The sequence below is a fragment of the Sitodiplosis mosellana genome, unplaced genomic scaffold (genome assembly GCF_009176505.1).
Source record: "Sitodiplosis mosellana isolate CC-2019 unplaced genomic scaffold, AAFC_SMos_1.0 Smas_scaffold_46, whole genome shotgun sequence".
Classification (NCBI taxonomy): domain Eukaryota; kingdom Metazoa; phylum Arthropoda; class Insecta; order Diptera; family Cecidomyiidae; genus Sitodiplosis; species Sitodiplosis mosellana.
This window is the reverse complement of record NW_022595288.1, coordinates 77,727-89,002: the sequence shown is the minus strand read 5'-3', so window position 1 is coordinate 89,002 and position 11,276 is coordinate 77,727. Positions and strand designations below refer to the sequence as shown.

Below are 11,276 nucleotides of genomic sequence, written 5' to 3'. Positions count from 1 at the left end.
TTTTTCCATCGGATCCATTCAACTTTGGTACGATTGGAAGAGGAATTCAATGGGTCATACGTGATTTTTTTTCACTTCTTTATTCAGCAAAACTCGTGACTCGTTGTCAATTGATTTGGGATTTCCTTTGGGGAGTTTGTTCTGCAAAATGGGAAGCAAAAGTGTTGAGACCAAATCCAAACGGATTTCAAATTCAAATGACTGACTCTAAACATACCTGAAGCAAATCAAAAACCCTGACATAGCCCTTGTCTTTCCAATTTAGAAATAAATCACAGGGACAGTCCCAGTACTTAATATAGTCTTGTTGTGCTTCGTACATGCATGTTACGATACAGGTGAACCCACTCGAGTGCCTCGCGTTGAAGATTTGAATCGATATCGCTATATTCAACACTACGAAGATCTGTAATAGAAATATGTTTCGATTATGTAATCCCATTGTAAATATTCTCATTAAATAAAAACTGATACGAGAGTTGAAAGCGACTCTCACACTTTTTTGTTTTCAATCTTTATCGATTTCACCGATAATGTTTAAGTCATTTGAGTGTTGTGTGTGAAGAATCGTAAGGTGGAGTAATTGCAATTTCTAAGTCAACCATTTAAAATTTATTGGTTTTCTGTAAATCGCTTGACTTTTAGCAAAATAATTTCCAAGTGATCCATCGTAGGCGTTTTTCTCCACTCGATCGTCGTTCGGATCAAAAATGTTTTCGGCAAGATTTACTAATTTATTGGTTTTTTCCTGTGGAATTCGTTCTCCATCCGATCGTACAGATTCAAATTTTTCGTATCTTAGATGATAGCACCTTTTTGTCCTTTGACATTTCGTAACATTCGACAACATTCCCCTCTTCACCATGACACCTGATCGGAAAACATCGAAAAAATTAAAGGGTTAATTTCAAATCCAGTGAGCGCATCAAATCGTCGAAATTGAGGGGGTAAATTCTTGAGGATAAAATTGAGGCTCCAGGATAAAATGTGGCCTCCATACCCTGGTCAGATCCAACGAAAAAAGCTCCAAAATACTAATTTTCAATAAATCAAACATCAAATAGCAATTTCACCACTGTGTGCCCATGTCCAAAACGTTCTTTCCATACGGAATTGTATAAACACAAGGGGAGAGACACCAACGCTAGTTTCACTAATTTATTCTATTGTTTCCTAATATATGCTATTTGTGCTAGTTTCCCTCAATAAAAGTGCTATTTTTTGCTAATATTTTCTATGTGCATTGTGCAACGTGACAGTTTGACAGTTCACGTACACTCATCAAGTTATTGTTGTATGCTTGGAAAGAAAGCAAAAAAAAATATATTTTGGCAATTTTTCTAATGTTATTTAATAGAAAAGAACAAATTGTTCCATTTAATTTCATAAAATTACTCGAAAACTTGGTTTTAAACGGTTAAAAGCCTCCAAAATGATCATATTTTCAAATCCGTTTGAAATTAATTTGGAAGCGGCTGCATATTTTGCTTCACACCCGAAATACTTCGAACCATTTCGTTTGAACGTTCGTTCTCAACTGAAACTATGCTATCGGCAGAACACTAACAACTGAATGGCAGTTTTATCTCACACATTGTTTGCAGCCACCTATTTTGAAATTTATTGTGGATTCGATAAGTATACAAGAAAACACTTCGTGTAAGAGGAACACACATGAATTTGAAACACATGTTTGCGATAACTGACGTCACAATTTGTTAAGCACAGCGAATTTGGACCATTTTTCATTCGTTCCTCTTTTAGCACTATTTTGCTACCATTGATCACATTGACTAGAAATTTGGTTCAGATTCTTAAATATGTATGAATTTTATCACTATGCCAGTGGATATGACAAAAGTCGATCCAAAGTACGTGAGTCCAGGTAAGTAAAAGAAAGCCGTCGTAACTGTACAAAGATTTGAACCCAACTACCTGAAGTGTGAAAAAAAAAGAATTTCACTTGAATTGTTCTGACTTAGAATCTGCTATGCGACGTCTCATTTGCATGCCTTTACCTCTTTTTTCGGTGAAATCTGTACTTTTGTTTTCCTAAATTGTTGATTGCCAACTTGATTTACCCCGTGACTACATTTTTGATTATTTCAATTAGACTTGATAATAAACTAGTTTCCTAAGCGACAAATTATTATACGCTTCATACTATATTGAACACGACAAATTAATACATTTGTAGCGTATACAGCTGATAAACAAAACGTGATCACATTTCAAGCACTCGTTGGAATTTATCAGTCAAATGCGTGCATTCGATTACGCTTGTTTTTATCTTAATACTGATAAAGTGAATTGGAAGCAACGTGAAATCCGACAATGAAAATTGCGTTTTCGGGAACAAACTATTCACAAGATTGAACTTTGAGCCAACGACATGATTCCAATCCAAAATCTCAATGAGTTGACATATTAAAACCCAACAACTTACCTTTTCCGTGATGGATTTCCTAAGATCGCAGACTTTTTTTTTCAAAAAAAAAAAACGGGAATTTTATTTTTTGGAATGAATTATCAATCGTGGAATGTGTTAAGTTTATTAAGTGAATTATAAAATATGTGTTACGTTATATTTTTCATTTACTTTCAACGTCTTCACGCATGTAATTTTAACAAAATAGTCTCAAATACATCTTGAAACTCGCCTACAAAATCCAAATATGAATCCTTGAAACGTCCGGTATTTCTAAAGTCTTTAAAGGCAAACAACCATCAAAAGGAGAGTGACATTTTAACGATGGTTCAATCTAAAACTACAATTTAATTCCTTTGAAATTGTTCTATCTTATTTATGTTCATACTTTTGGTCTAGGCCAACCGGTGAACTATTGTGAGTATGAATGTGTGTGAAAAAAAGAATTGGATATATTTAGTTGAAATAGCAAATTTTAGACACTTTGGACACTGGATTTGATTGTTCTATGATTTGACCCGAATAGTCTAATATATTTTCTGAGTTAACCATAAGGAATCCAGTATTTCGAATATTTTTTTCGCTATCTATGGCCAAAATCAACCATGAACCAGTTACTCCTAGTTCTGAGAAAAATTAATGCACTAGAGGGTAAAATAAAACTGTTGCCAATCCGAGATGGTTGATTGTTACAATTTGGATAGTCTACGATATTTGCTGTATAAATCGATGATACGTTGAGCTTCTCGCCACCCAGTCTCCACCGCGCCATGGACCGTTGAATAATAATGATCGTGTGTTGCTTCACCGGCAAATTGAATGATTGGTTTGGAATTTCGATCGACCACCGGCTCGGCTAAGATGCTTGTTGTTGCTTTCTTTGCATCAGATTTCAGCGAATAAAATGTATATGATCCAAGGAAGTGTGGATTTGAGCTCCACTTTGTGCTGTAGAAAGAGAAAAATATTCAAATTTGGAACCATTTCTACAGAAAGGAAGAATCGCAAAATAACTCACCAAAAGATATTTTTGATCTGAGCTCCGTTGAAGTTCTTCACGAACATCCTCAGAACTCGTTCGACGCCGGCTTTGAAATCTTGTTGGCTGACCGATTCCATTTTTCTCGCCGCTTTTCCCGAGATCCATCCACACAGAATATTCGGCTGATGGCTTACGGTATAAAAGCCCAGAGTATCTTTCAACCATTCGCCATTAACTGGATCCGCATGGAGTTCCTTTAACTGCTCGGGCTTCCAAAGGAACGAGACACCTTCAAAGTCTTTGTCCCAAAACGGTTTGGTGAATTCCACATAGATTTTGTCAACGGTGCCAAAGCCAATGCTTTCAATACTGTTGATTTTGTGTCGAGGCAATGACGGTTCGAATAAACTCCAGTGACGATTCTGAAGGACGCCCAATGAAACAGTGCAGATTAGATGATAGCAGTAATATTTACTTCCATCGGAACATTCAACTTTGGTACGATTGGAAGAGGAATTCAATAGGTCATACGTGATTTTTTTCACTTCTTTATTCAGCAAAACTCGTGACTCGATGTCGATGGAATTGGGATTTCCTTTGGGGAGTTTGTTCTGCAAAATGGGAAGCGAAAGTGTTGAGGTTTAATTGGAGCCAATTCGATTATTTGGAATGTGCTGAACAGTCGTGTTGTAAAAATTTTAAAAACCTTTCAAATCCAAACGACTCTAAACATACCTGAAGCAAATCAAAAACCCTGGCATAGCCCTTGTCTTTCCAATTTTGTAACAAATCGCCGGGACAGTCCCAATACTCAATATAATCTCGTCCAGAAGCTTCGTACCATGAATCACAAGCCACATACATGTTACGATACAGATGAATGAACTCAAGTAACTCGTGTTGAAGATTTGAATCGATATCACTGTATTCAACACCACGAAGCGCTTCAAACCATCTGTAATAAAAATGTGTGTTGATTATATGTAATCTCATTGTAAATATTTTCATTAAATAAAAACTGATACGAGAGTTGAAAACAATTCTCAAACTTTCCAATCTATAGAAATATATATCGATTTGGCCGATAATGTGTGAGTGATTTGAATGTTGTGTGAGTATTTATAAGGTAAAGTAATTTAATTCATTGTGGTGTTTACGTTCAATTCAAACGAATACTTCTGTAGAAAAAATATTGATTGCTGTTGATCAGTTCTGAATTAGCACTATATAACACAACTTAGATCGTTGAGTTATAAGTTAAAACAGATTGAGTTCCAAATTATTACTGCTCGTTCACGACATTCATCGCAAGATGTTTTACTAATACCTTTTTTTAAAGGTTTTTCAATTTCCACTTGCGAATTTCTCGCCATATGAAAAGAAATAATTTAAAATTTATTGGTTTCCGGTGAATCGCTTACTTATTAGCAAAATAGTTTCCAAATGATCCATCGTAGGCGTTTTTCTCCACTCGTTTGTCGTCTCGATCGAGAATTTCATCGGCAAGATTCACTAATTTATCAGTTTTTTCTCGTGGGATTCGTTCTCCATCCGATCGCACAAATTCAAATGTTTCGTATCTTGGCTTATCTGATGATAACACGTTTTTGTCCTTTGCCATTTCGTATACAACATTACCCTCTTGACCATGACACCTGATCGGAGAATATCAAAAACTTTGTTGAAAATATGTATTGATTTTCGAATCGAAAATTCCAATTTCTTTAACAAAATATTGAATATTTCAAACGCCTAGGATTCCAGTTGTTAATGGATAAAAGTTTCAATCAATTTAAAATTCAAAATAGTTCGAAAATAATTCAAATTATTTCAAGTTTCAAACTATTTCAACAATGAATACATTCATGCTTCTGTTTATGGTGTTGTGGTGAATGGAATTCTTTTGTTTATAATTTTAGTAAATGTTTACTTAAGCAGATGGGTTGACTAAAGCAAAAATTATTTATGTACTTCGTCGATAAGTTATTTGGAGACAATTCATAAAACAACGAATAAAATATCAAGAAACGAAATTAAGCATGTGAAACAATACATATTAGATTGATTTCAAAACAAAGGTTCTTATTGTTTGGAATAACCTTCAACGTTTTATGTATTATATTCAAATAAATAAGTCTCAAAAATACTAATTTTCAATAAATAAATCATCAACTCATAAACTCACCACTGTGCTCCCATGTCTAAAACGTTCTCTCCATACGGAATTGTATAAACACGTCCACCAATACGATTTTCAGCCTCCAAAATGATCACATTTTTAAATCCATTTGAAATTAATTTGGAAGCGGCTGCGAAACCGGCCGCACCACTGCCGATTATTATGATTTTTTTGTCCATATTTTGCTTCACACCCGAAATACGTCGAACCAATTCGTTTGAACGTTTGTTCTCAACTGAAACTATGTTATCGGCAAAACGATAACAACCGAATGGCAGTTTTATCTCACACATTGTTTGCAGCCACTTATTTTTAAATATGTGGTTGATTCGATGTGTATACAAACAAACACTTCGGCCAAGGGGACTTGTGAGCTGCATTCTGTTGTTCGTTCAGACACCGAAACTGAACGAAAAAGAAACGAGAAAAAATGAGGCTGAAAATAGAATACAGCGTAAACAGAATACGAAACACGTGTTTGCGATGACTGACTATACAATTAGTTTGGCACAGCGAAATTAGACCTTTTTGCATTCGTTCCTTTTTTCACACTGTTTTGTCTGTCGTCAAAATTTATTTAAATATTAGCAAAAGAGAATGAGAAGATAGTTGCTAATTACTCGCACCAAAATAAAGCACTTGAATTTGAGCACTAAAACTGAAAAACATACAATGAATTGTCACAACGAATTTTACAGTAAAGCCCATTTGTGTTGGAAATAATTCAAGGTCATAAAATATTTTTGAAATAACTGTACAAAGATCTGAACGCAACTACCTGAAGTGTGAAAAAGGACGAATTTAATTTGTTCTGACCTAAAATCTGCTAGTCGACGTCACATTTCTTTACCTCTTTCATCAGTAAAATCTGCAATTCTGTTTTCCTCAATTGGCATTTAAAAGGAAAAAAGAAATCTCAATTCGTTGATTGCTAACTTGATTTACCCCGTGACTACAATTTTAATTGTGTCAATTGGCCATGACAAACAACTAGTTGACTCGAACGACAGAATCATGTACGCTTTACACTGTATTCAACGCGACGAAATTATACACTCGTAATGTATTCAGCTGACTGGTTGCTGATAAAAAACCTGATTACGCTTCAAACACTCAATCGAATTTATCAGTCAAATGCGTGCATTCGATTACGTTTTTATAATCCCAATGCTGATAAAGTGTAAGTAAACATTTGTAATCGACTGAAAGCGACGTAAAATCACAACGAAAATTGCGTTCTTGTGAACAAAATATTCACGTTTACTGTTTGAATTGTGTCTAAAGTCATTATCAGTGTTGAAGCGTGGAGTGATAAAAGTGTTTCTAGACCTTTCTATTTCTGATTAATTGAAGTTTATGCAAGTTTTCTAGTAAAATTGAAGACAAAGCTGCTTTGAAGAAACTTTAAAAAGTTTAAATGAAAATCGAAGAAAGAAAACGTGTGCATCAAATGTGAATTGCAAAATAGAGTGGCGGTCATAACGCCCCATACGGACAGCACACTCTAATGTAATAGAAACATAGAAGCATGCTGTCCGTCCGAGGCATTATGTCCTCCACCAGAAAATCTTTGAAAGAAATCAGCTCACAATCATTTAAAAATCATACAAATTTCGACCAAAATCATCTTTCTAAATCAAAAGTGTTCTCTTTACGGTGCTTCAATTTAAATTACACCTCAAGTCTAATCGAGTATTCTCATGACCAATTTCGTTAATTGTTCAGATGTGTTCATTAGAATGAACCAATCATGAATAAAAAAAAACTCCATTGAAAACAGAGGCGTTTTTGAATCCTTTTTTATGAATTTTTAATGAGGATTTCGGAATTGAACAAATTTCAATAAAAAAAAAATCAATGAATATTTCAAAAAATTGGTTATTTGCTGTATGAATCGATGAGTCGTTGTGCTTCCCGCCATCCGGTGCCTATTGCACCATGTACCGTTGAGTAGAAATGTGTGGCGGTGGCTTCTCCAGCGAATTGGATGAGTGGTTTTGCGGTTTTGTCAAGAATTGGAGTGGCCAACGTGGCTGTTGATGCATCGTCTGCATCACTTCTCAGCGAATAATACGCAAATGAACCGCTAAAATGAGGGTTTGAACTCCATTTCGACCTAAAACGGAACAATTTTTTTTTAAAAAGGTCAATTATGAAAGGTCATAAGGTGATATGATGGAGGAAACAAAATCGTTAATAAAAAAGAATGCCAAAGAAGAAGAAAAATCAAAGAGAGAAATAATTACAAGAAAAAGAATGTGGACAAGTAGGATTAGAAAAAGATTAGAAAAGACAAGAAAGAAGCAAGAAAAAGCCGAATATCAGCAACGAATTCAATATAAAAATATGACTTACCAAATGACATTTTTCACCTCAGCGTCCTTCCAATCACTCACAAACAGTTTCAAAACGTGTTGACAACCGATTTTCACGTCTTCTTCACTCACTTTCTCTAGCTTTCGAGCACCACTACCCGTAACCCAAGCGCATAATATGTTTGGTTGAAAACTCACGGTGTAAAAACCAATGATTCTTGACATCCAATCGCCGTTGATCGGATCCTCGCGAATTTCTCTCAATTGTTCTTGTTTCCAGAGAAATGAAACTCCCTCCCAGTCCGAGCTCCAAAACGGTTTTGTGAATTCCAAGTAGATTTTGTCAACGGTTCCAAAGCCCATGGCTGAAATGCTGTCGATTTTATATTCTGGCAACGTTGGTTCAAATAATTTGAAGTGTTGCTTTTTCAACACGCCCAATGAAACGGTGCAAATTAAATGGTCACCGGAATATTCACTGCCGTCCGCACATTCAATCTTTATACGATCTGGACCAGTGTTTGATGGATCGTAATTGATTTTTTTCACTTCCTTGTTTAAATGCACTTTTGACACAACGTCAATTAGATCGGGATTTCCTTCGGGGATTTTGTTCTGGAATGGAATTAAAAGTTGTTTTGACATTTTGTTGAATGGAACTTTGATCAAAGCTCAATAAACGGAAATGCTTTAGCGAACAAAGACGTACTGTGAGGTCATCTGTTCACTAACGCAATGACAATGACATACAATAGTAATGGATTCAAACTCACCTGCAACAAATCGAAAACGGTGCGATAGCCTTTGTCTTTCCAATTTAACATCATATTGCCGGGACATTCCCAATACTCCAGATAATTACCACATGATACATCGTACCATAAATCACACGCAATCCATGATGTTCGCATCCGATGGAACCAATCAAATGCTTCGTGCTGCAGATTTGAATCAATGTCACTGTATTCATCTGTACGGAATGCTTGATAAAACCTATAAATAGAAATTAACAGTGGAATTTTGGACATTTTGCGATTGTTATCAATTTTAAGCTAAAATTGGCATTTTTATCACTTTTCTTGAAGGTAATTTGCTTCGTTTTTCTTTCTTTGTTTTTGTTCAATTTTCTATTTTTGTCATATCGTTTTGAAGATAACCATAATTGTTTCTTTAAAAGATTTTTGCCATTATTTTTCATCAAGTTCTTTGTTTTTGTATTGTTGATATTTCAAAGAATTTACGATTTAGTTCAACATGCCGAAAAGATGAAGATGAACCCTGACTAGTTTTGAAAAAAAGATGGGAACATTGGAAAATAGCAAAAATCAATCGATTGACTAATGAAACTTACTTTTGTGCAAAATAATTGCCCAATGATCCATGGTATGCTCGCTTTTCTGCCGTATGATCACCTCGATCGAGTATTCCCAAGGCCAATTTGGTTAATCGTTCAGATGTTTTCGCTGGAATCACCTCTCCATTCGATCGCACAAAATTGTAGGTTTTATACGTTGGAATATTTGATGATAGTAAATCTTTGCCTTTTGCCATTTCATAGACGACATTTCCTTTTTCTCCATGACACCTGTTAAGCGAGTAAAGAAAAAGGCAGAAAATATTGAATAAAAAAAACTTTCAAACAAAATGACCCAAAACAAAAATGCTGTTGACTTTTGGAACAACAACAAAATCGGGTGCTTTTTTATTTCCCATCGAAATCGTCTCTTCACAAAGAAATATTTTCTTCTATATTTTAAATTCCTTTTTCCATAATTCATCTACCATTTTCCATGTAAAAATGCATTTTACAACTTTCAATAACCGACTTTCATTTTTATTTCGAGAGTCACAATGAAAAATATGCTTATTTTTGAATACAAATTTATATTCAATCCTCAAAATCGTCAATAAAACCCGCAAATTCACTTAAAAACTCACCATTGTGCGCCCATATCCAAAACATTAGCCCCGAATGGAATTGTATTAACCCGTCCGCCGATGCGATTTTCTGCTTCCAAAATGGTCACATTTTCAAATCCGTTGGAAATCAATTTGGCGGCTGCTGCAAATCCTGATGCGCCCGCACCAATAATAATGATTTTCTTGTCCATTTGTGTTTCACAACGTGTGTGTGTGGAGAACCGGTTCGTCTGAATGACACTATTCAACTGAGTCTAAATACAATCGCGTGATAATGAAATGTTTATTTAGTACATTGAAGTGAAATATGATATTTTTAAAATCAAGTGCAAATTAAATTGTGATTTTGACGAAAAAAAAACGCGTGTTTATCACGGGATTGATTAGACTTTGGGTATAAATGAAACGATATCACACGTTTGAATCACGACGATCGACCCTGTGACTCTCGTTACATAAATATCAAGTTGGTGACATACTTGATAGTGCCCACGTAACCCATCGCTAAATCATGGCCCTAACATGTTATATTCGACGCGAATGCGATAATACATATATTCAGACGGAGCAGCTGACTCTCTCGCAGCCTAGCACTGATAACAGAACTGATTGCATTTGAGCATTTATCAATGACTTAGCTTCAATAAAAATTGATCTGAAAGAAAAGACACCATTCAACTGATAAAAAAACGCAAAGAGCAGTAATTTTGCAGTAAAATTCTCAATTCTCGTGCAAATTCAAAAAGTAAAATCAAACAAACGAGACAGAAAAAAGTTCAGTTCATTCTATTCCCGGGTTTTTGTTCAAAGTTTGATTGTCGCATATTTAAAATGATGACAACTGTTTTTGTTCCGTATGCAAGCGATTGGAGTGTGGCATTTGGCGCAAAATTGTACCAAACAAAATGAGAAAAAAAAACACACACGACACACAACTCATTCGAAATACGTCACCAAGGCATATAAAATAAACTAATTTTTATTATTCGTTTCGTTAAATGCGGGCCTTTTTGTCACGGTGGAATGAGAATCGAGAAAAAAATGGAATAATTCTCAGGGGGAAAGGGAAAAAAGAGTTAAAATGTGAAAATACCTTGCACCGCCACACAAACTTTATTTCATTTGCATGAATATATACGTACCGAAAAATAAATGAACCGATTCGAAAATTCGAACGTCGCACAAACCCAACACACCAAACACACAATTTGACAAACTAATAACTGGCAATAAAAAAAGAGCGATTTGTTTTTGTTCGTCGACTTGGAGCGCAATGAAGGCGTTTTCATCTTTTTTTTACTCTTTTTTGATTGCTGATCACTATCGAAGCAATTTGATTGTGACGTTTTTTCTTTCTTATGATAAAACACCGCAATTCTTTCTATCGTCCCGATGGATTTTTCATTTTCATGCAAATTAAAAATGACATTCAATGAAAAATGAACAGTTTCG

The 11,276-nt window shown here is 35.0% G+C and overlaps 1 protein-coding gene across 1 annotated transcript; it reads right to left on the bottom strand.

The window, feature by feature from the left end:
• Positions 1-2,516: 2,516 nt before the first annotated feature.
• LOC129569850 (uncharacterized) lies at positions 2,517-10,072 on the bottom strand. Its single transcript, XM_055449036.1, has 10 exons — positions 9,843-10,072; positions 9,256-9,489; positions 8,678-8,897; positions 7,945-8,519; positions 7,474-7,705; positions 5,596-5,978; positions 4,832-5,065; positions 4,146-4,365; positions 3,447-4,021; positions 2,517-3,376 (listed from the first exon to the last, which is right to left on the bottom strand). Exons 1-10 carry the CDS (start codon positions 10,013-10,015, stop codon positions 3,118-3,120), a joined length of 3,105 nt encoding a protein of 1,034 aa, XP_055305011.1. The 5' UTR covers positions 10,016-10,072; the 3' UTR covers positions 2,517-3,117.
• Positions 10,073-11,276: the final 1,204 nt, after the last annotated feature.

What these genes read in the sequence shown, in the direction of transcription:
- LOC129569850 (XM_055449036.1), bottom strand. Translation starts at nt 10,015, where the DNA reads ATGGACAAGAAAATCATTATTATTGGTGCGGGCGCATCAGGATTTGCA. An exon ending in TTAGACATGGGAGCACAGTG is followed by an intron (nt 5,066 to 5,595) that starts GTGAGTTTATGA and finishes TTCTCCGATCAG; the next exon opens with GTGTCATGGTCAAGAGGGTA. An exon ending in GGAAACTATTTTGCTAATAA is followed by an intron (nt 4,366 to 4,831) that starts GTAAGCGATTCA and finishes TTTTTATTACAG; the next exon opens with ATGGTTTGAAGCGCTTCGTG.